This window comes from Drosophila virilis, chromosome 4 (genome assembly GCF_030788295.1).
Source record: "Drosophila virilis strain 15010-1051.87 chromosome 4, Dvir_AGI_RSII-ME, whole genome shotgun sequence".
Taxonomy (NCBI): Eukaryota; Metazoa; Arthropoda; class Insecta; order Diptera; family Drosophilidae; genus Drosophila; species Drosophila virilis.
In genome coordinates, this window is record NC_091546.1 from 9,215,813 (window position 1) to 9,240,590 (window position 24,778).

Sequence of the window (24,778 nt, forward strand, 5' to 3'; positions counted from 1 at the left end):
CTGCAAGACCCCGTGATCATACAAGTTAGAAGCTTTAAGACCGGCAGCACAGCGACAATTGAACAAAAAAGCAAAAGGGGAAAGAATTGCCCCACATGTGCTAGCAGGTGTATGTCCGACCCATGTGCACAGACCGTGCCAGACTTTTCAGACACGTTCGGTTTTCGGTTCGGTTTTCAGCAGGCGAACAGCAATGCCTAGCAACAACACATGACAAGCAGCTGTTAACAACTCGCTAATTTAACATTTGCTGAAATCTTATTACGAGCGCGCACTAATTTCATTCTGGTTAAAAGTCAATAAATAATTCTTCTATGCTACTATTAAGGGAAAAAATATTTTTGAAATTTGGAGTGAAACACAATATGTTTTACCATATTGCGCTTAGTTTAAGATAAAAACATAAGCAATGAAAACGACGTTTGAAATAAAATTTAACAGCTGTTAACCAATGCTGGCTCTACAGCCAAAATTGTACAATAACAGAACAGATGTTTGTTAACATTGTCTATCGATTATCAATTCGTTATTTTCAATCTGAATCGCTGGTAGCATAAGCAATACAGCAATACAAAATGCGTGTGTGTGTATGCGTGTGCGCTTATCGATAAGAAAAATATCGATAGTCGTTTGGTAAAAAATACACAAAACAACTTCTATCGAGCCGTCAGGTGAAAGTGGGGCTATCAGTTGTAGCGGACGAATATCGCGCTGTTGCGTTATAGCGATTAGTCAATTTAAAGCATATGTAATACGCTGCTGGCAGGGTGAAAGTTCACAGACAGTTGAAAATGTCCGGAAAGGTAGCAGGCAAACCGAGCAAAGCGGCTTCGAAAGAGCCGTCGTCTTTGACAAAACTTTACCTGTTTGCATACAATGCGGTGCAAGTGGGCGGCTGGAGCTACATCCTGTATCAGCTGGTCAATTACTATGTGCTGCAGGGTCCCCAGTTTCGTGCACAGATAACGCTGTGGGATTACACGCGTGTTGCCGTCATCATTTTCCAGAATGCCGCATTTGTGGAGATCCTGAATGCGGTATTTGGGTTGGTTAAATCAAATCCTGTGGTCACCACCTTCCAAGTGTTTAGCCGCATGATGGTTGTCGTTGGCGTTGTGATGGCGACACCAACGGGCAAGGTGTCGCCCGGCCTGCCCATTGCGCTCTTCGCCTGGGCCATCACAGAGATCATTCGCTATGGTTTCTATGCCCTCAACATCATTAAGGTGGTGCCGAAGTTTGTGGTCTTCTTGAGATACACCACATTTATTGGGCTCTATCCGATCGGCGTGACTGGCGAACTGCTGTGCTTCTGGTGGGCACAGCGCTATGCCAAGGAGCACAGCGTCTGGAGCTTGGAGATGCCCAATAAATTGAATGCCACTTTCTCCTACTACGCTCTGCTCTGGATCGTCATGCTGGGCTACATTCCCATCTTCCCACAGCTGTACCTGCATATGTTTGCGCTGCGTCGCAAGATCTTGGGCGGCGACACCAAAAAGAAAGCCAACTGAACTTTGACCCGCCGTTGGATATTGGAAGTAGCCGCAGTACTTTGTCCATTCGTACAGCCATGTAAATTGCTATTTAGCATTTTGCACTTTGAGTTCACCTTCACCTGACACGTAGTTGAGCTTAAGCTTATTTTAAGTGGTTTTTGTGTACAAAATAAAATTAAACACACACTTTTCAATTGCGTCGAATGTGCAATATATTCAAATTATTTGCTTAAGCTGCAACTGCGCCAATAAACATTTGTGGGTAGCTAGTGCTGTGACCATTGTATGGTCTTTATATCAATGCCCTCCTGCACCATTTCCCACAGTGGCGACATTTCGCGGAGTCGCTCCACATGCTTGATGCACTTGTTGGCCGTATAGTCGACCTCCTCAACGGTGGTGAAGCGACCTATGCCGAAGCGAATGGAGCTGTGCGCCAGATCCTCATCTGCGCCAATGGCGCGCAGCACATACGACGGCTCTAGCGATGCTGATGTGCAGGCAGAGCCGCTGCTGAGCGCAACATCCTTCAGTGCCATCAGCAGCGATTCGCCCTCGACGTACGCAAAGGACAAGTTGAGGCAACCGCTGTATGTGTGTACCGAATCGCCATTGCGTATCACATGTGGCAGAGCTGTCGTTAATGTGTCCATCAGGCGCTTGGACAGAAAATCTACCCACTTCTTATCGTAGTCCATCTCTTGCAGTGCCAGTTCGGCCGCTGCACCCAGACCCACAACTAAAGGGGCGGGTACGGTGCCGCTGCGCAAACCGCGCTCCTGACCACCTCCACTCTGTATCGGCTCGAGGCGGACGCGCGGTCGGCGTCTTACGTACAAGGCGCCTACGCCTTTGGGACCATAAATTTTGTGCCCCGATATGGACATTAGATCAATATTCATTGCATTCACATCTAAGGGTATTTTTCCCACGGCCTGCGCTGCGTCCGTATGAAAGAAAATTTTGCGTGAGCGGCACATCTTGCCAATCTCAAAAATTGGCTGCTGCACGCCAATTTCGTTATTGACTGTCATGATGGATACGAGGGATGTGTCAGGTGTCATCGCCTCCTCCAGTTGCTGCAGGTCAATGATTCCATTGGTCTTGACCGGCAAATATGTAACCCGAAAGCCCTCGTTCTCCAGTGCACGGCACGAGTCCAGCACACACTTGTGTTCGGTCTGTGTTGTGATCACATGCTTCTTGTTGGTGCTATAGAAACGAGCTACGCCTTTGACTGCAATATTGTTGGATTCTGTGGCGCCGGATGTGAAGATGATCTCCTTGGGATCGGCACCAATTAGTTTGGCGACCTGGTCGCGTGCTTTCTCCATAGCCAGCTCTGATTCCCAGCCATAGGCATGTGTGCGCGAGTGCGGATTACCAAACTGATTGGTCAAATAAGGTAGCATTGCGTCCAAGACGCGCGGATCCATTGGCGTTGTGGCCTGTGCATCCAAATATAGGGGTCGCCCATCTGTTTGATCGTTCTTGATGTTGAAACGCACCTGACGCTCACGAAATTCTGGAAAAAAAACAATCAATAAATCACCATATAAAAGCATATATTACTTTGGCTGTTACCTTTTGATGTGGTCGCCAGATTTGTTGCTGCTGCTGGCTTGGCAGCTGCTGCGGTTGTTGATGCCTGTCGTCGTATAACAAATGCCAGTGCTGTGCCATTTGGCCGTAACACGTTAGCCTGCAATCTGCCCAGCATTTTCTGCATGTTTGTACTGCACGTGTGTTAGTATTTGCGCTTATATCAATTTATTTACTTCTCGTATTATTTCACAATCTAATCAGAAGAAGCCAATGACTGTCTTTTACAACACTGGCTTATATATCGACATTATGTAGGCGCAAACAGTGTTACCGGACTTAACAAATTTTATTGGCGCGCAAAACTCAAAATTTAAAATTAAATGTTATGCACAGAAACATTTATGTGGCAAGAATTAAACTCTTTACAGTTGAATTATTAGAATTATTGGACCAGTTTAATACTTTTATGTTATTTAAAAAGTTTATAAGTTCATGTCGTATATACATAAAAGCATAAAATATATATTGCAAAAATAGACATATGTATACATATTTAAATGGTATGTTGTGGTGTATAATTCTCTCTGGGTTACTCTTCTCTTCTTTTTTTTTATGTATATATAGGTGTATATATAATATGTATATGCCTATTGCTTGTAATTAGAATAATTTTTTACATTTGAACACTTAAAAATTGTCTGTTTGTCAGCTAGCAACGATTTTTGTTTACAACTTTAACCTTATAGACTAAATAGAGTAACGAGTGTTTTGTTTTGTTTTGTTTTGCGATAAATCTGTTCAAAAGTGCGACTTTGTTCGTACGAATTGGTTAAAATACACATATACACTAACACAATATTGATAATTTAACAGCAAATAATAGGTTTAATTAAAAAATAATTGAACTGGTTAAATAAATAAACGCCAACAAATCAGATAACCATTGTGTATTGCATAACTGCCTGTCCGTTGTCAAAGCAATTGCTCCGTGACCAGCACAACGCTCTGCTCCAGCGCAATTGCGGCCAGCTCCTTTAGCCATTCGTCCAGCAGTACGGCACACAAGGCCAAATCACGTGATCGCTCTGTGCCGCTGGTGTTGGCTATAATACCCATGGAGGCCACCGAATCCAGGGACACTGGCTCCGAGTTAAAGCTGCCCGTTTGTAAGCCACTCTCCACGCCGTGCAATGTGCTCGATGAGTGTGTCGCTGATAATGTTTGTGTAGAGCCACCAATTGAGCTGTTGCTGCTGCTCACTACGGCCGTTTGTGCCTCTTGACGTGGCGCGGTGCTCAGACTCGTCTCACAGGTGTTGCCTCTCGATTGCTCTTGTGCGGCGCCGCGTGCACTCACCTCTCCGTTATTGCCACCCACCAGCGTGGATGCTGCGCCTGCAAAATTTATCTTTGGTTAATTTTATCTCGAATGAAATAGTCATTATATGGGTTAAACTGCAACAACAACAACAACAACAACAACAAAGAGAAATGGTAAAAATTGTTAAATAAGTGGGAACGTTAGAGCAATATATGTACAAAGCTACAGGAGTCGACAACATACTAGACAGCTTAAATAGCTTACAATAATGTATTTATTTTTTGGTTTTTAGTTGGGTTGTATTACGGGTAATATCATTATATATATATATTTATAGAACTTTTACGTAAGCGTGAAATATTTACCGGTGAAGAATGCGTAAATTTGTGATAAGCCAGATGAAGCTAAGATTTTCGTAGTGGAAAATTTTTCATATCGATAAAAAAAACACAATAAAGAAAAAAGAGACAAATTGATTATAAGCAACGACGTCTGCAGACATTGTACAAAATCTACGTGTGTTGTGTCGTGTACATAAGACTGAATTCCACTGGCCAGCATTTTTGTCATTTGTATCATTTATAGAATAGAAATACAACATTTGGATTTTCATATTTGGGTATAACCTAAGCATTGCACACCTATCTCTATATATATATATATATAATACTTATGTGTCGCAATATTGTAAGCAGGAATCTTACTTTTGCAGCAGAAAACAGTCACCGGAGCACGATTCATAGAAACCGGCAGGAGCACGGATAGCCATTCCGTTTATTGACTTGGCTATCGATACTCAAAATCAAGAATAAATGTTTTTGGCGAGCGTCAAAATTTCGTGAAACATGACATTAATTTACCAAACTTCTGGCCATTGGAAACAGTCTATTTAAAAAAAAAAATTCTAAAATGTGGATGAATATGTGAGTGTGTGTGAATTTGATGGTTAAGATCCCAAAACCGGCTTTAGTCCAACATCCGCTGCTGCGTTTTGTTTTCTTGTGAATATGTTTGGTTCGTTTAAAAGAGTAAATAAATGTGCAATTTTTTTTTTGTTTAATCTGAAGGATGCCTTGGCATCACATACCCGTATTCGTATTCGTTGCTGCAGTGGATGATGTGGATCTTCGGCTAAACATGCTGGATATTGACTTGCTGATGCTGCGACGCTTGTTATCGCTGCGTCGAAAGGGATCGTAGGCGCTGGTGGGCGAAGCCTGCACAGGTGTTGCCGCCGATAGCGTCGCATAGGTGGAACGCTGCTGCGCCTGTTGTTGCTGTGTGGGATTTGTTGTGTGTTGCAGCTGCTGTTGCTGATGCTGCTGATGCATTGGTGCGTTATCGGTAATCTTGCGCGCATTGACCAAACGGAACTCGCGATCAATCAGATACGAGCGCGCCACATCGATGATCTCCAGTGAGTTCTCAGCTACCGGCAGCTCTGCATCAATTTGCTGCTTGAGCATGCGCAGCACCTGATGGAACGATGGCGTGTCCGAGGTGATGGCAATGTCAGAGCGCAGCAACAGCGAATGGATGAGCGGCAGTGGATACCAGGCGAGTCGCGTGATCAGCCCGGTTAAATGCAGATTGACATACAACGAGTTGCTCGTAAAGGTTTGCAGTTTGCTCCAAATGGCATTCAGAAAAGGACCTGAAAGAATCGATATAAACATGCCAATCTTGGTACATTCCATGAAAGTGTCCGCCTAAGACTCACCTAAGCTTACGGTCCCCTGCGCAAACAAATCCTCCGAAAAATCCAAATCGGTGAGTAACAGCTCGTTGCGAGTACTGTGCGAGATGCGCCAGGAATCGCGTCGTCCACTGCCGATGCTGCTGCTGTTGTTATGCTCCAGATCCGTGTCACTTGTAGCTGTTGTTGTGGTCACGTCTATGCCCTCAGCATCCTCATCAGCAGGTCGCCATTTGAACGATTCATAGCCGCTGGATTCGCCTATTGATTGCAAGCTATCTAGCTGTTTCTCGCCCAAATCGCTGGTCCCTGCTGCTGCCATCGGAGCTGCTGAGGCAAATTCACTGAAAAACTGCTTGGCCAGCTCAAGGGCATGTGCATTAGCACGTGCCTGGCCCTGTCGGGGCCATTTTTGATAGCGATAGCTATTCGCCCACTTGGCACAGTCGCGCTGGCACTGGGCGATGCGTGAATGAGCCTCAAATAGATAGGCCTGAACATTGGCATACAGACTGTCTCCCGTGTAGTGACCGTAGTAGTTCCAGTTGGCGCCAATTGTCTTGCTCATGACCGGTGAGGGCAGACTGGGCAGCATGACGGCTAATGGGGCCGTTGCCGCTGCAGGATCCACTTGGTCCTGTACGCTCTTGGGCCGTGCCAGGTCACGGGCGCGCTTCATCACGTCTGGTGTGAGATCCAAAAAGAACTCTGTTGTGTTCAAATATGGATCGATCTTGTTGATCTTGTGGCGATGCGATATGGGCACATGCTTCCCAGGCAACAAATACTTCAGCAAGAGCTCCAACATCAGATCCTCGCAGTGTAAGCCCAGCAGCGTATCAAACAGAGCCATGGTCACCATGCACAGGTTGGCATCCGGCGAATGAAGACGCTCTACGAGAGCATCTAAAATCCGTTCACCGTCAAACTTCTCCGTATCCAGCAAAAACTTGACAAAGGCACGCATAAGACCAGGCTCAGTAATGGAGCGCAATATCAGATCCAGATAGGACATCGCCGAAATTTGTGAGTCGATATTCGTCTGAAAATGTTTGCCCTTCAGTGTCTGCAATTTGGAGCGCAAAAAGTTGTTTCGAGATTTCGAGGCGAGGTGTTTTGGTTAGCTTTGGGTGGGCCCAAAAAGAAATAAGGATATCACACATACTATATACTACGTTTATGCCGCAAAGCAATCGCGAAGTGTATTAAAATCTTAAATCAAAAGAAAATTATTAGATCAAACTGTATAATCGATTAACCCATTTGATTATAATTGGCTAAAAATTAAATTGTGGCACAATCATTAAGAAAATAGTCCACAACAGCTCTAATAGTCTTGTCAATGCGTCAAGTTTATAATATGCAGACATTTTGCATTAACGACTTGCGTATAAACGTAGTAATAGAATTTATAAGTAAAAGCAAACACACAGACACAAGAGCACCAGGGACAAGTGACAATTTTGTAACCAACACCACAGAAATGCATCGAAGACAAGTTTTTACGTGAGAGCACAACTCAAAGCGAGACTCACCTGGAGTATGGCCGGTCCCAGCACCGGCACAATAAATCCTTGGTACATAAAGTCCAGCAGCTGCTGTTTAATCATCTCGTGCGCCACTTGGACGACCGCATTGCAGAATTCGAGCGCATTCATGAACAGCGTTAGTTCCGGTATTTCGGTGACATCGTCGGGCGTGATGCGATGCCAGTCAATGGAACTGATCTCGATGCTATTCGGCAGGCGGGAGTAGAGCCCACCCAGGCCGGTGACCAGCAGTGGACAAATGGACGAGTATTGTGCAATATAGTGGCCGATGTTGGAATTCTTCTGCGAGAGCGCCATGCACAGCAGCAGCGCATCGCGCGCCTGATGTCCCAGACTGCCCTCCCGATGCACGTACGGTATAAGCAGCGAGAAGATGATGAAACTAAGCAAATCAAATAAAATAAATGTGAATAATCGTGTAATGCAATGATGCGACATTTACTAAAGCTCACTTGGTTGTGGTGCCACTTTTGGGCGCAGCTAAGCTTCCGTTTTGTATTTGCTCCTGCACCTGAGTTTGTGCCGAGAAGAAGAATAGATCGAGCAGATGGACATTCTGCATGAGCACCACGCACAGCTGATTGAGCAGGATCACCAATCGTTTCTCCAGATCGGGCGGAAAGATCTCACCTTGGCTAGAGGCGAGAATCTTGAGCAGCGGCCGCAGAAACGGCTCGTGACACAGCAGCTGATGCCGCGAGTGGCTCACGAGCAGCTCGTATAGCTTCAGCTGCTCCAGACGCACGGCGTTCGCATAGCGACCGGTTGTGCTGGCCCACTCATACAGCTTGTCCAGCAGATTCTCGCTGAGCAGATACTCCAAGCAGGGCGCTGCCGGTGGCGCTGAGTCAGCAGTGGGCAGCGACACCTTATTGCAATGGTGCAGCTCGACTAACAGTAGCGTTACCATGTAATCCAAATGCGACACCACGCCCAGCACATCATCATGAGTGGGCGGACCCGGATGCTGAATTATTTCATGGGCCTGCTGCCAGTGCTTGCAGAAGCTATCATAGCAAGCGCGCGGATCACAGTCTGTAGCTGCGTCTATGGGCCGTTGACGCAGAGTTGTTGTAGCGCTAGAGTTGCCGCTGCCAGAGCTGCCACTGTTGCGGGTAAGACTCTGACGCAATGGACTTGTACGTAACCAACTCATTTTGTGTTCGTTCTGTTCGGCTGTGAGCTTTGGCGGCGAAGTTGCGTTAGATGTATTAGTTTGGCATGTATTTCTTTAATCTTGCAGTTTGTGCTTTGTCCGAGCTTTGTGTGAGTATTTCCGTTCCCATACATAAATAAAATGGATTTTATAGCTGAAACATACAAAAGCGTCAAACAGATAAGCTTTGACCATTGCATCTACAACAACAGCAGCAACAATAACAACGAGAACCGACATACACTCTCACTATTGCATGTACAAACATTCATATTTGGGCAGGCGAGCGAGCAAGTGGCGTTTGATAGTCACTGAAGCGCAGCAAATTGTTGTTGGCCAATTGCTCACTTATTTTGCTGCTCACCTGCTGTATTTTCATAGTCGCCTTCGTCATCGTTTTGCAGATTTTATTGCTAAATGGTTCTTGAACCAGGTATTGCCTTTTATTTCGCGCGCAACACCACTTGAGGCAGCAGCAGCAGCTCTTTGCGACTTTTTTTTTTTTGGCACTGGGAAATTAAAGCGAAATGACGATGTCGACGACAGCTCGGGACTGTCCTTGTGCGCGCACTTTACATGCAGAAAATACACAAATGTGACTTTATTCGCGTTAACCAACATGCACAGAGCCTTGCTTACACTTTAATGCCTCATTATGGACTATTTTGGATTGGTTTAACGCTAGATTATTGCATTTTTTAAAATAAATATTTACAACAAATAGAAAGTAATGAGTGGATTGGTGGTAGTCGAGCAATAATTTGTGGTGGTCGACCGATGACGATAAGTAAAACAATTCTAATTGTCTTTTCCAACACTAAAAAACATGTATTCGATTGTTTTTCATACCCACCCACGATAAACATTTTACGCGCAAATTATCGATAAAAGTTTTTTTTAATAATTTAAACTAAAAATTCGCTTGTGCTGCATAATTTTATTATTTGATATTAATAGAAATACACATTTAATTAGCATACAAATTACAAAGTTATATTACAAAAAGAACAACAGCACAGAGTGGATATGCAGTATGTTTATATATAAAGTCATGAAATGTTCTCCCTGGAACATCGTTCAATTGCAAATTGTTTTCGTACGTTATTCTGACAATGCAAGACTTCTAAATTTCATAAAACCATTAACCAGGTTAGCGTTGCACATTTTAAAAATTCTTTGTATGATTTTGCTAACAAATAACATAGTTAAATAAATTGTCTCTAAGCATTTATAAGTATAGAATGCAAAAACGAAATGGGTCTAAGAGATTGTATCCAAATGTCAACTCACATCGGCAACAGCGACTGACTGGCACTGCTATTTCGTGAGCTGGGCCTCTCAATGGTCATGGACTGCTGTGGCACTTGGCTATCGGTGCTAATGCCCAAACCAGCATAAATCTCCTTCATCACAAATAGTATGGTATCCTCCGAACCCCTGTTATATGAAGTACACAATTAGAAATAAGCCTGAACAAAATGAAACAAACCACTCACCAATAGCAAACGTGGCTGCTCAGTGCGAAGATATACTCGTTGATGAACTCCAGCGGCGCCTCCTGCAGCACATAGTCCACGCGTTTTGAGTCGTTCAATTTACCTAGTGGAAAGTCGAGCTCAACGAATTCAGGATCTGATGCTGTCGTGGACTCGGAGTCGGTGCGATTACGCCCTTTCGTCGAAGTGGTTGTCGTTGACAATTCATCCTGGCCTTCACTTGGCTCTTGGAATACCTGCGAAGAGCTCTATAAAATTGGTTAGTCCGGTTTGTCACCGACGCCTTTTTGCTTTTATCTTACTGAGTGTATTTCCTTTTCCAGAGACTCTTCGGCCTCCTTTTTGACCTTGGTGACTGTGGCCAAGAAATTGACGCTGTCTAATGTGGTTTTGAAAGTGTCCATGAATCTTTGCTTTATGTCCGCACCAACGCGCGTCATAGTCTCTTTTAGTTCCAGATGCATGCGCTTGCGTCCTTTATGGTGTGGAATCAGTACCGGGCGGATGCCCTTCATGTCTGGATTGACCAGAGCTTCAATGCGATACGCCACTGGATCAAAGGGATGGAATATATTGTAAAACCCTGGACAGGTGGGTAGCCGAAAGTCGAGGCCAAGTTTATCGATGCCGCGTATGGTCACAAACATGCCGATTGGAGAGCCCAAAGCGAAAAACTTCTTCGGATGGAAAATTAACTGCGTGTAGTTAATCACTGGCTGTCCAGTTCCGGCCATTCCCATACCCATGGCATAGCTGACCTGCTTGGGCAGCATTTGATCATTGTTGGGAATTTGTACGTGCTTCAATTCGGTGCCCTGCTTTTGTGGCAGTTGATCCGGATTCTCCTGCCAAAAATTAAGCTTAAATATTACTTTATTTGTGGCTTATTGGTAGCTAAGAATAGGCCAGGCAAGAGCTGCTTTTTCACAATGATTAGAATTCTTTTCGTTTGGTCGGGGTCTTTGGATTTTTTTTGCGCACGCCTTACCTTATTTTCTTCTTCGCTCTCCTTCAGCGGCTCCTGGTGACACAGCAGATCAAAGAGTATAAGCGAGCCGAGACTATGGCCAGCCAACGAAACACCGCCATTGAATTCAGGATGCCGCATGCGATATTTCAGATAAACCTCATTTAATGCATCAGCCACCGTGTTCATGATCTTCTGACAGTACTTGGGACTGGTATAGAAGAGCACATCCAGCAGTGTGTCGTTAGTGAAATTGCGTAATCGTGGTATGGATTCCAGAGTGATGGACTTCAGTTTCTCATCGATGCCCAGCTCCTCGGAGTGCAAATGGCCATGCCATTCAATCGGGAGCACTTCAACGCGACCCACTAGGCCCATGTCCGTGGAGTTTTTGTAGTGGGACTGCACCAGCTGTTGCGCAATGTTGCGAAAATCATCCACTGCAAGGAATTTTGTAAATCAATTCAGTTTTCAATATGTTTGGACTGTTGTTAGATGCACACTTACCGACTTCTTCGACATTGCGCATTTTTAGATCACAAGCAGAGCCGATGCCATGCACCATGAACAACAAATGATCCACACGCTGAGATTCGCCCTGTTGTATTTTAAAATCATTTAAATCTCGCTTGACAACCAGCGGCCGTGTTGAGCTTTGCACGCTGCCGCCCCACGTGTCGGCGTTCGATGGTGGCATGAAGTGCACAATGACGCTCGGGCCATGCATGGTGACCTGCTCCCCATTGGCCAGGGGTATTTTTTTATGCCACTCGTTTGTTTCCGTAGCACGTTTATATTCTTCCTCCAGTGCGGCTGCTGTTTGCTCCGCATATGGAACGTACTTTCCATCCCCGGCCTTGTAGAACCAGGAACAGCGTCGCACCTCAATGGCTTTGCCCTCCCAGAAAACGGGCGTCTTGGTGCGCTCTTTAATGTTAACATCATAGCGACCACCCTCTACGGGTACGATGCTCAACGAATCGGCGTCATCTGCGGGTGGCAGAAATGCATATATAGAATTCGATTACCAGATTTTTCCACCAGTCGGTCAGTCAGTTATTCAGGACAAACAGTTTTATATATAGAGATAGACATAGGCCAAAATTTACCACCCCCATAACTCGGTCAAATTTGATCCGATTTTCACGAGACTTGTTTTTTTCTTAATGGTTTTACCTCTAGAATAATCGGGCATTATTATCTGAACACCGATTTTCTAGTCAAAATTCATGTCCAGATCTTACCCCAAGATTCGTATATAGACATGGGTCAAAATCTACCACCCCCATAACTCGGTCAAATTTCATCCGATTTTCACGAGACTTGTTTTTTTCTTAATGGTTTTACCTCTAAAACAATCGGGCATTAAAATCTGAACACCGATTTTTTAGTCGAAATTCATGTCCAAATCTTACCCGAAGATTCGTATATAGACATGGGTCAAAATTTACCACCCCCATAACTCGGTCAAATTTCATCCGATTTTCACGAGACTTGTATTTTTCTCAATGGTTTTACCTCTAGAATAATCGGGCATTAAACTCTGAACACCGATTTTTTAGTCGAAATTCATGTCCAAATCTTACCCCAAGATTCGTATATAGACATGGGTCAAAATTTACCACCCCATAACTCGGTTAAATTTCATCCGATTTTCACGAGACTTGTATTTTTCTCAATGGTTTTACCTCTAAAATAATCGGGCATTAAAATCTGAACACCGATATTTTAGTCGAAATTCATGTCCAAATCTTACCCCAAGATTCGTATATAGACATGGGTCAAAATCTACCACCCCCATAACTCGGTCAAATTTCATCCGATTTTCACGAGACTTGTTTTTTTCTTAATGGTTTTACCTCTAGAATAATCGGGCATTAAAATCTGAACACCGATTTTTTAGTCGAAATTCATGTCCAAATCTTACCCCAAGATTCGTATATAGACATGGGTCAAAATTTACCACCCCATAACTCGGTTAAATTTCATCCGATTTTCACGAGACTTGTATTTTTCTTAATGGTTTTACCTCTAGAATAATCGGGCATTAATATCTGAACACCGATTTTTTAGTCAAAATTCATGTCCAGATCTTACCCCAAGATTCGTATATAGACATGGGTCAAAATCTACCACCCCCATAACTCGGTCAAATTTCATCCGATTTTCACGAGACTTGTTTTTTTCTTAATGGTTTTACCTCTAGAATAATCGGGCATTAAAATCTGAACACCGATTTTTTAGTCGAAATTCATGTCCAAATCTTACCCCAAGATTCGTATATAGACATGGGTCAAAATTTACCACCCCATAACTCGGTTAAATTTCATCCGATTTTCACGAGACTTGTATTTTTCTCAATGGTTTTACCTCTAAAATAATCGGGCATTAAAATCTGAACACCGATATTTTAGTCGAAATTCATGTCCAAATCTTACCCCAAGATTCGTATATAGACATGGGTCAAAATCTACCACCCCCATAACTCGGTCAAATTTCATCCGATTTTCACGAGACTTGTTTTTTTCTTAATGGTTTTACCTCTAGAATAATCGGGCATTAAAATCTGAACACCGATTTTTTAGTCGAAATTCATGTCCAAATCTTACCCCAAGATTCGTATATAGACATGGGTCAAAATTTACCACCCCATAACTCGGTTAAATTTCATCCGATTTTCACGAGACTTGTATTTTTCTTAATGGTTTTACCTCTAGAATAATCGGGCATTAATATCTGAACACCGATTTTTTAGTCAAAATTCATGTCCAGATCTTACCCCAAGATTCGTATATAGACATGGGTCAAAATCTACCACCCCCATAACTCGGTCAAATTTCATCCGATTTTCACGAGACTTGTTTTTTTCTTAATGGTTTTACCTCTAGAATAATCGGGCATTAAAATCTGAACACCGATTTTTTAGTCGAAATTCATGTCCGAATCTTACCCCAAGATTCGTATATAGACATGGGTCAAAATTTACCACCCCCATAACTCGGTCAAATTTCATCCGATTTTCACGAGACTTGTATTTTTTTCAATGGTTTTACCTCTAGAATAATCGGGCATTAAAATCTGAACACCGATTTTTTAGTCGAAATTCATGTCCAAATCTTACCCCAAGATTCGTATATAGACATGGGTCAAAATTTACCACCCCCATAACTCGGTCAAATTTTATCCGATTTTCACGAGACTTGTATTTTTCTTAATGGTTTTACCTCTAGAATAATCGGGCATTATTATCTGAACACCGATTTTCTAGTCGAAATTCATGTCCAGATCTTACCCCAAGATTCGTATATAGACATGGGTCAAAATTTACCACCCCCATAACTCGGTCAAATTTTATCCGATTTTCACGAGACTTGTATTTTTCTTAATGGTTTTACCTCTAGAATAATCGGGCATTAATATCTGAACACCGATTTTTTAGTCAAAATTCATGTCCAAATCTTACCCTAAAATTCGTATATAGACATGGGTCAAAATTTACCACCCCCATAACTCGGTCAAATTTCATCCGATTTTCACGAGACTTGTTTTTTTCTTAATGGTTTTACCTCTAGAATAATCGGGCATTAAAATCTGAACACCGATTTTTTAGTCGAAATTCATGTCCAAATCTTACCCCAAGATTCGTATATTGACATGGGTCAAAATATACCACCCCCATAACTCGGTCAAATTTCATCCGATTTTCACGAGACTTGTATTTTTCTCAATGGTTTTACCTCTAGAATAATCGGGCATTAAAATCTGAACACCGATTTTGTAGTCGAAATTCATGTCCAAATCTTACCCCAAGATTCGTATATAGACATGGGTCAAAATTTACCACCCCCATAACTCGGTCAAATTTCATCCGATTTTCACGAGACTTGTATTTTTCTTAATGGTTTTTCCTCTAGAATAATCGGGCATTAAAATCTGAACACCGATTTTTTAGTCGAAATTCATTCACCCCAAGATTCGTATATAGACATGGGTCAAAATTTACCACCCCCATAACTCGGTCAAATTTCATCCGATTTTCACGAGACTTGTATTTTTCTAAATGGTTTTACCTCTAGAATAATCGGGCATTAAAATCTGAACACCGATTTTTTAGTCGAAATTCATGTCCAAATCTTACCCCAAGATTCGTATATAGACATGGGTCAAAATTTACCACCCCCATAACTCGGTCAAATTTCATCCGATTTTCACGAGACTTGTATTTTTCTTAATGGTTTTACCTCTAGAATAATCGGGCATTATTATCTGAACACCGATTTTCTAGTCGAAATTCATGTCCAAATCTTACCCCAAGATTCGTATATAGACATGCGTCAAAATTTACCACCCCCATAACTCGGTCAAATTTCATCCGATTTTCACGAGACTTGTATTATTCTTAATGGTTTTACCTCTAGAATAATCGGGCATTATTATCTGAACACCGATTTTCTAGTCAAAATTCATGTCCAGATCTTACCCCAAGATTCGTATATAGACATGGGTCAAAATTTACCACCCCCATAACTCGGTCAAATTTTATCCGATTTTCACGAGACTTGTATTTTTTTCAATGGTTTTACCTCTAGAATAATCGGGCATTATTATCTGAACACCGATTTTCTAGTCGAAATTCATGTCCAAATCTTACCCCAAGATTCGTATATAGTCAAAATTTACCACCCCCATAACTCGGTCAAATTTCATCCGATTTTCACGAGACTTGTTTTTTTCTTAATGGTTTTACCTCTAGAATAATCGGGCATTAAAATCTGAACACCGATTTTTTAGTCGAAATTCATGTCCAAATCTTACCCCAAGATTCGTATATAGACATGGGTCAAAATTTACCACCCCCATAACTCGGTCAAATTTCATCCGATTTTCACGAGACTTGTATTTTTTTTAATGGTTTTACCTCTAGAATAATCGGGCATTAAAATCTGAACACCGATTTTTTAGTCGAAATTCATGTCCAAATCTTACCCCAAGATTCGTATATAGACATGGGTCAAAATTTACCACCCCCATAACTCGGTCAAATTTTATCCGATTTTCACGAGACTTGTATTTTTCTTAATGGTTTTACCTCTAGAATAATCGGGCATTATTATCTGAACACCGATTTTCTAGTCGAAATTCATGTCCAAATCTTACCCCAAGATTCGTATATAGACATGGGTCAAAATTTACCACCCCCATAACTCGGTCAAATTTTATCCGATTTTCACGAGACTTGTATTTTTTTCAATCGTTTTACCTCTAGAATAATCGGGCATTTAAATCTGAACACCGATTTTTTAGTCGAAATTCATGTCCAAATCTTACCCCAAGATTTGTATATAGACATGGTTCAAAATTTACCACCCCCATAACTCGGTCAAATTTCATCCGATTTTCACGAGACTTGTATTTTTCTCAATGGTTTTACCTCTAAAATAATCGGGCATTAAAATCTGAACACCGATATTTTAGTCGAAATTCATGTCCAAATCTTACCCCAAGATTCGTATATAGACATGGGTCAAAATCTACCACCCCCATAACTCGGTCAAATTTCATCCGATTTTCACGAGACTTGTATTTTTCTTAATGGTTTTACCTCTAGAATAATCGGGCATTATTATCTGAACACCGATTTTCTAGTCGAAATTCATGTCCAAATCTTACCCCAAGATTCGTATATAGACATGCGTCAAAATTTACCACCCCCATAACTCGGTCAAATTTCATCCGATTTTCACGAGACTTGTATTTTTCTTAATGGTTTTACCTCTAGAATAATCGGGCATTATTATCTGAACACCGATTTTCTAGTCGAAATTCATGTCCAAATCTTACCCCAAGATTCGTATATAGACATGCGTCAAAATTTACCACCCCCATAACTCGGTCAAATTTCATCCGATTTTCACGAGACTTGTATTATTCTTAATGGTTTTACCTCTAGAATAATCGGGCATTATTATCTGAACACCGATTTTCTAGTCAAAATTCATGTCCAGATCTTACCCCAAGATTCGTATATAGACATGCGTCAAAATTTACCACCCCCATAACTCGGTCAAATTTCATCCGATTTTCACGAGACTTGTATTATTCTTAATGGTTTTACCTCTAGAATAATCGGGCATTATTATCTGAACACCGATTTTCTAGTCAAAATTCATGTCCAGATCTTACCCCAAGATTCGTATATAGACATGGGTCAAAATTTACCACCCCCATAACTCGGTCAAATTTTATCCGATTTTCACGAGACTTGTATTTTTTTCAATGGTTTTACCTCTAGAATAATCGGGCATTAAAATCTGAACACCGATTTTTTAGTCGAAATTCATTCACCCCAAGATTCGTATATAGACATGGGTCAAAATTTACCACCCCCATAACTCGGTCAAATTGCATCCGATTTTCACGAGACTTGTATTTTTCTAAATGGTTTTACCTCTAGAATAATCGGGCATTAAAATCTGAACACCGATTTTTTAGTCGAAATTCATGTCCAAATCTTACCCCAAGATTCGTATATAGACATGGGTCAAAATTTACCACCCCCATAACTCGGTCAAATTTCATCCGATTTTCACGAGACTTGTATTTTTCTTAATGGTTTTACCTCTAGAATAATCGGGCATTATTATCTGAACACCGATTTTCTAGTCGAAATTCATGTCCAAATCTTACCCCAAGATTCGTATATAGACATGCGTCAAAATTTACCACCCCCATAACTCGGTCAAATTTCATCCGATTTTCACGAGACTTGTATTATTCTTAATGGTTTTACCTCTAGAATAATCGGGCATTATTATCTGAACACCGATTTTCTAGTCAAAATTCATGTCCAGATCTTACCCCAAGATTCGTATATAGACATGGGTCAAAATTTACCACCCCCATAACTCGGTCAAATTTTATCCGATTTTCACGAGACTTGTATTTTTTTCAATGGTTTTACCTCTAGAATAATCGGGCATTATTATCTGAACACCGATTTTCTAGTCGAAATTCATGTCCAAATCTTACCCCAAGATTCGTATATAGTCAAAATTTACCACCCCCATAACTCGGTCAAATTTCATCCGATTTTCACGAGACTTGTTTTTTTCTTAATGGTTTTACCTCTAGAATAATCGGGCATTAAAATCTGAACACCGATTTTTTAGTCGAAATTCATGTCCAAATCTTACCCCAAGATTCGTATATAGACATGGGTCAAAATTTACCACCCCCATAACTCGGTCAAATTTCATCCGATTTTCACGAGACTTGTATTTTTTTTAATGGTTTTACCTCTAGAATAATCGGGCATTAAAATCTGAACACCGATTTTTTAGTCGAAATTCATGTCCAAATCTTACCCCAAGATTCGTATATAGACATGGGTCAAAATTTACCACCCCCATAACTCGGTCAAATTTTATCCGATTTTCACGAGACTTGTATTTTTTTCAATCGTTTTACCTCTAGAATAATCGGGCATTTAAATCTGAACACCGATTTTTTAGTCGAAATTCATGTCCAAATCTTACCCCAAGATTTGTATATAGACATGGTTCAAAATTTACCACCCCCATAACTCGGTCAAATTTCATCCGATTTTCACGAGACTTGTATTTTTCTCAATGGTTTTACCTCTAAAATAATCGGGCATTAAAATCTGAACACCGATATTTTAGTCGAAATTCATGTCCAAATCTTACCCCAAGATTCGTATATAGACATGGGTCAAAATCTACCACCCCCATAACTCGGTCAAATTTCATCCGATTTTCACGAGACTTGTATTTTTCTTAATGGTTTTACCTCTAGAATAATCGGGCATTAATATCTGAACACCGATTTTTTAGTCAAAATTCATGTCCAAATCTTACCCCAAAATTCGTATATAGACATGGTTCAAAATTTACCACCCCCATAACTCGGTCAAATTTCATCCGATTTTCACGAGACTTGTATTTTTCTCAATGGTTTTACCTCTAAAATAATCGGTCATTATTATCTGAACACCGATATTTTAGTCGAAATTCATGTCCAAATCTTACCCCAAGATTCGTATATTGACATGGGTCAAAATATACCACCCCCATAACTCGGTCAAATTTCATCCGATTTTCACGAGACTTGTATTTTTCTCAATGGTTTTACCTCTAGAATAATCGGGCATTAAAATCTGAACACCGATTTTGTAGTCGAAATTCATGTCCAAATCTTACCCCAAGATTCGTATATAGACATGGGTCAAAATTTACCACCCCCATAACTCGGTCAAATTTCATCAGATTTTCACGAGACTTGTATTTTTCTTAATGGTTTTTCCTCTAGAATAATCGGGCATTAAAATCTGAACACCGATTTTTTAGTCGAAATTCATGTCCAAATCTTACCCCAAGATTCGTATATAGACATGGGTCAAAATTTACCACCCCCATAACTCGGTCAAATTTCATACGATTTTCACGAGACTTGTATTTTTCTAAATGGTTTTACCTCTAGAATAATCGGGCATTAAAATCTGAACACCGATTTTTTAGTCGAAATTCATGTCCAAATCTTACCCCAAGATTCGTATATAGACATGGGTCAAAATTTACCACCCCCATAACTCGGTCAAATTTCATCCGATTTTCACGAGACTTGTATTTTTCTAAATGGTTTTACCTCTAGAATAATCGGGCATTAAAATCTGAACACCGATTTTTTAGTCGAAATTCATGTCCAAATCTTACCCCAAGATTCGTATATAGACATGGGTCAAAATTTACCACCCCCATAACTCGGTCAAATTTCATCCGATTTTCACGAGACTTGTATTTTTCTTAATGGTTTTTCCTCTAGAATAATCGGGCATTAAAATCTGAACACCGATTTTTTAGTCGAAATTCATGTCCAAATCTTACCCCAAGATTCGTATATAGACATGGGTCAAAATTTACCACCCCCATAGCTCGGTAAAATTTCAACCGAGTTTATAAGATTTGACTTTTTTACAGTTTTCTGCTCTGGTCATGGGAAAATTCCGGCAGAAACTCTTTTACATGTTTTTAATTTTTTAAATTTACACTATTTAATTAGCACATTTTTTTAGAACTTACCGCTGTTCAGGCTAGTCTCCAGTAGGGCCGAGTCGTAGTGACTAAATGGAGTCCACACAAACTTGCCATCCACGATGCGTTTGTAAAACCAATGAGGCAGAACGGGCGTATAAACCTGGTAAGACAAGTCGGAAATAATTATCAGGTAATTGCAAATAGCTATATGATAAGACTAGTCTGTTGCTGATAAGATGATTTGGAGAGAATATCGTGAAATACGAACGAATAGGTTCTATGAAGATAAGTTTGGAATACTTTTGCACAGATACAAACAGAAGCACATTATAATTAATACATATGATTGCTAGGAGTTTCATTTCATGACACAGTGATGGCAAAAAGAAAATAGTTGACTTACGATTGTATCGACTGGTGGCACTATAGCCACACTCTTATCGTTTGCCATGGTCAGCTGTTGCAGGATTTCTTCAGGTAGTTCGCCCTGTGGTAACTGACGTAGATATTCCGCCTGACGCTCGGGTTGATGAACGCTTATTGGATTTGGGTTTGCCGGCGCTGCTGTCGAGAACTCCGAACAGGCGGACGATGGCGGCTCGACTTGATTTGAGACAGATGTTTGCGAGCGTTGCTCGAACTGTTTGGTGGGCAAGCCGCTGTGAACAAGATCGTATTTGAGTTCACCTGGTGCGGCTGGCTGATCCTGCAGCGGTGGATTGTTAAAGAAGTTCTGTATGCGTTGATCCTCCTGTTGTCCCTGCCCGCCAGCGGCAAAATGATCAAAGAAATTGGCCGAGTTACAGCCAGTCAGCGGCTGTGGCTGTGCGGCTGGCACTGCTGCCTCTCCTGTGCCACCAAAATAGCCAGAAAATGAGTTTAAACTAGAATTTTGATAGTTATTGCCGATTGAATTTTGGGTATGCTGTGTGGCTTGCTGCGAATCGCTGATTAGTTGCTCAAAGCCAAGTGCCTGAGTGGTTTGGCTCGTGGCCGCGTCCCCTAGAGGCGGCTCCTCTATCAATGCTGGCGGTGCAACGCCACTCGCCGGCGGCAACTCTGGAAACTGAGCGGCCACCTGCTGGGTTGCCTCTTGCGGTGATCCGAAAAAGTTGCAATCAGCGCTGTTCGCGGCAGGCGTAAAGAAGCTGAGCAAGGGCGAAGGAGCAACTGATGAAGTTGCGGTTGCGGCTGATTCGATGGTTTTGCGGAATGGATTTGCCTGTGAGGAGGCGTCCGGCTGCTTACTGCTTGGTGGGCGTGGCGGCGGTGCTAGAGCTGTGACAGTTTCTGTCTCTGGCAGCACAGGCTCAATGGTCTGTGCCTCGAAGAGACCGTTGGCGTTCGGTTGAGTGTCCGGTGCCACAAATCCTATTGGCGGCGGCAATAGCTCCTGTGGCAGAGGCGTTGTGACTGACTGTGCGAAAGGATTAAAGAACGTTGTGGTTGTCTGAGTGTTAAGTGCGGCGCTGAGTTGCTCCGCCTGTGCTGGCGGACTAAACAAATTGCCTGGATCCGTTGTTCGGAGCGCTGCTGAATCTTTATCTTCTTGTGCTGTTTCACCTATTATCTGTGGCGCAAAAAGACTGGTGACGGTAAGGATTGGCTGTGGAGCGCTTGCTGCTACTGCTGAAGCGAGTTTCTCATTCGTTGTGTCTACGTCTACTGCATCTACTAGTCCTTGTGGGTTAAGGCCCTCACCCTGCTGCGCCTCAGCCTTAGTTGCTGCTGAAGATGCTCGTACTAATCCTTGATCAAAATCAGTGGACACACTGCTGGGCACGATTTGTGCTGGCGGATATACGGCAAGTCCTTGCGACACTTCTTGAACGAATGTAGTCTTAAGGACTTCTTGGCTTGGCTCTGGTTTGGTTGATGTGCCGCTTTGTTCTTCTGGAGTGAAGAGTGCTTGTGTTGCCGGTGTATTTTCGTGTCCTGATTCCGGTGGTGGGTTTGTGTCTAGAGCTCTAGCAGCCACTTGTGGAGTGAAGAGTGGTGCTGTGGGTCCTTGTGGATATATGGGAACTTCCTCAATGGATGCGGCTGAAAGTGACTCTTCTTGTGGTTGAGCTGAAGAGCTGTTGGACTCTGTAACCTGTGTATGCGGCGTCAAGTGGGTGCTGGTTGTATTTGCTTGTGATAAAGAGAGTTCTTGTGAAGCTGCCGATCTGGGAAAGAGATTGACTTTCTGGTCTGAATCGGATGTTCCTGACACAGGTGTAAAATATGAAGCAGCTGGTGCCGATGCTTCCTCAGCTTGCGCTGGCTGAAAGAGTTCCGTTCCTGTGTTTGTTTGTGGAGTAAAGAGCGAAGCTGGTGGCGCCGTTGGGGTTGCTGCTGCAGCCGCAAACAGAGGAGCTTCCCGGCTTACTGGTGCGAAAATTGGAGGTGGAGGTGCATATAGAGCAGCTTCTGCTGACTGTGCTCCAGCAAAAGGAGTAAATATGGCCGCGGGTGCTGCTGGGTTTGCAAATGGCCCGCCCGTAAATGCTGTCTGCTGACCAGCGAATGCTGTCGGTGCCGCAGTTTCCTGTGCTGTCAATGGACTCTTGTAGAGTCGCGTACCCTTCTGCAGGCGATACGAGGACTGTGTAGGCCCGGCAGCTGGTGGAGGTCCTGCTACCGCTGATGCTGATCCAAATGCCGGAGTGCTCTCGACTAAAGCCGGTGGCACAGCGACCGTCGGTGGATGAGCGACTGTCTGGGGCAGGGATACCGGCGTTGGTTGGGCAACGGCTGGTGGCTGGGCAGCTGTGGCTGGCGTAAAGAAACCACCAGCTGTGGGCGGTGTGGCGGACTCTGGGATTGCAGCAACTATGGAAGGATTAAAGAAACCTCCAACTTGGGGTGGGGCTTCAGTAGGTGCAAAATAACCAGTAGCAGAGGTCGGCGCTGCTGAGGCTGGCGTAAAAAAGTTTGTTGATGGCTGCGGGACAGACGCGGGGGCTGTGCTAATGTCAAAGTAGCCACCGGAATTCGCAGGATAGCTGACAGCTGGTGATGGCTCGTTGGTTCTGCCTGTGGCCGATTGCACGAGACCCGAGATATTCTGTAGTACGCCAGTAGGCACCAGACTGGTGAGCGAAAAAAGACCACCAACTGACTTGCGTTCCTCTTGAACGGGTGGTGCAGCCGGATTAAATGCGTCCGCCGGTGGCTGTGGCGAATATGGTGGTGTTTGGAGGGGCGTAGCAGCTGGCACTGGCTGCTGTTGCTGTTCGGAGAGCCCTGGTATGGGCGCGTATAGCTTCTTTCTGGCGCTAATGCGATATGTATTCTGTCCACCTGATGTGGGCGGCACGGGCAAGCTGCTAGCTCCTAAGCTGGACACCTCTGTGGGCGCATAGAATTTTGGCGGTTCTGGTGCAGCTTCACCGAAAAGAGCCGGTGGTGCGGCGTAAAATGGAGCAGGTGCAACAGCTGCCGGTGGCTGCTGATTCGCTTGTTGTATATAAGTTGGTTGTATGTCCAGTTGAGGCTGTGTAGGGGTCGCCTCGTCCGTCTCCCGAGCGCCCGCGTATATGCGTTTCGAGAACGTAGCAAATACGTTAGATGCCACCGAGGGCAGCGCTCCAAATGAAGACGCCGCCTGGCTAAGCAATGAATCTGCAGCAAGTGGCGGCTCTAGCAACGGATTTGCATTCGCGTCCGCGCTGCTCTGATAGGGATTGATGGATGCGTTCGCTGTCGCTGAGTCGTCGCTGCTGCTGGCATTCAAGTTGATCTCGTCAAGCGTTTCGTTATCGTCAATAATTGAGGGCTGTCCAACGGTCACCAGGGTTTTGGGCTCTGCAAGTTATATAAAAAGGTAATCAAATGAATTATGCTCAAACTTTAAGTTTCCGGCTACCCAATATGCTAATCAACATTAACGCGGCCTCAAACAGGTTGTTATCTAGTGCTCAGTCAGAGACTATGCTAAAGCGGAACAGCTACTCAAAGTCAACAATCAATATCATAATTACCTGTCAATAGAATTTTCTAGACTGAATTAAATATTTTTTTTTTATATTTTTATGCCATTCCCAAAACATTATCAATACTTTCTAGCCGTATTTTTATGCCAATAAAAATTAGCCAAAAAAAATTTTTACAGAAAACCAAATGCTTTGTGGAAAATTATGCTAAATAGGGAGCATAATAATATGTGTTTATATTCTTAGATATTTACATTTTTTTTAAATTTTTTATAAGTTAACAAAGTTTACTGGTTCATTGTTAATAAATTATTTAAAATTTCTGGCTCGAACCAGTTTGCAATCTGCTTTGAAACTGTTTTTGTAACTTGAACAGATTTCCGCTCTAAATATTTATTGTTTCGGTTTTATTGAATGGTTTTTTTCAATCTATCTTAGAAACTTTCTTCAAAATCAAATGATTTTTTGTGCACTCATTGCCCAATTATTTATCAATCAAATTGATTGGAATATCAGAAAGAAGATATATATGTACGTGCGCTGGTCTAAGTCTCATAAAAAAGCCAAAAATTGGCATTA

General features: G+C 42.6%; 4 protein-coding genes across 12 annotated transcripts in view; 1 reads left to right on the forward strand and 3 right to left on the reverse strand.

Annotated features, from left to right (window-relative positions):
- Positions 1-655: 655 nt before the first annotated feature.
- Positions 656-1,693, forward strand: Hacd1 (3-hydroxyacyl-CoA dehydratase 1). Its single transcript, XM_002052314.4, has one exon. The coding sequence runs from the start codon at positions 792-794 to the stop codon at positions 1,512-1,514; it is 723 nt and encodes a 240-aa protein (XP_002052350.1). The 5' UTR covers positions 656-791; the 3' UTR covers positions 1,515-1,693.
- Nfs1 (Nfs1 cysteine desulfurase) lies at positions 1,687-3,321 on the reverse strand. The gene is made up of 2 exons (XM_002052313.4): positions 3,084-3,321; positions 1,687-3,024 (listed from the first exon to the last, which is right to left on the reverse strand). Exons 1-2 carry the CDS (start codon positions 3,226-3,228, stop codon positions 1,766-1,768), a joined length of 1,404 nt encoding a protein of 467 aa, XP_002052349.1. The 5' UTR covers positions 3,229-3,321; the 3' UTR covers positions 1,687-1,765.
- A 588-nt stretch (positions 3,322-3,909) lies between these two features.
- On the reverse strand, positions 3,910-9,531 carry LOC6628925 (FHIP family protein GJ17503). 6 transcript variants are annotated; one of them, XM_032438556.2, is made up of 8 exons: positions 9,406-9,529; positions 9,131-9,336; positions 8,063-8,920; positions 7,596-7,992; positions 6,085-7,126; positions 5,452-6,018; positions 4,730-4,768; positions 3,910-4,438 (listed from the first exon to the last, which is right to left on the reverse strand). In XM_032438556.2, the coding sequence occupies exons 3-8, from the start codon at positions 8,764-8,766 to the stop codon at positions 4,017-4,019; spliced, it is 3,171 nt and encodes a 1,056-aa protein (XP_032294447.1). In that variant the 5' UTR covers positions 8,767-8,920; positions 9,131-9,336; positions 9,406-9,529; the 3' UTR covers positions 3,910-4,016. The 6 variants fall into 6 exon arrangements, with proteins under 6 accessions (XP_032294447.1, XP_015028423.1, XP_002052348.1 ...); XM_015172937.3 differs by lacking the exon at positions 9,131-9,336 and having other exon boundaries at positions 9,406-9,531; XM_002052312.4 differs by having other exon boundaries at positions 6,085-7,102; positions 9,131-9,529.
- Positions 9,532-9,683: 152 nt separating this feature from the next.
- PAPLA1 (Phosphatidic Acid Phospholipase A1) overlaps positions 9,684-24,778 on the reverse strand; it is a 35,244-nt gene continuing 20,149 nt past the window's right edge. The window contains exons 2-9 of one of the 4 annotated variants that reach the window (XM_015172933.3): positions 20,686-24,071; positions 20,328-20,442; positions 11,737-12,219; positions 11,251-11,669; positions 10,565-11,122; positions 10,263-10,510; positions 10,057-10,203; positions 9,684-9,955 (exon numbers count right to left, since the gene is read on the reverse strand). In XM_015172933.3, the coding sequence (XP_015028419.1) occupies positions 9,868-9,955; positions 10,057-10,203; positions 10,263-10,510; positions 10,565-11,122; positions 11,251-11,669; positions 11,737-12,219; positions 20,328-20,442; positions 20,686-24,071 (5,444 nt within the window). In that variant the 3' untranslated portion in view covers positions 9,684-9,867. Of the gene's footprint in view, positions 10,204-10,262; positions 10,511-10,564; positions 11,123-11,250; positions 11,670-11,736; positions 12,220-20,327; positions 20,443-20,685; positions 24,072-24,778 lie in introns of all 4 variants that reach the window. The other 3 variants (XM_015172932.3, XM_002052310.4, XM_070208761.1) reach the window with 3 other exon arrangements.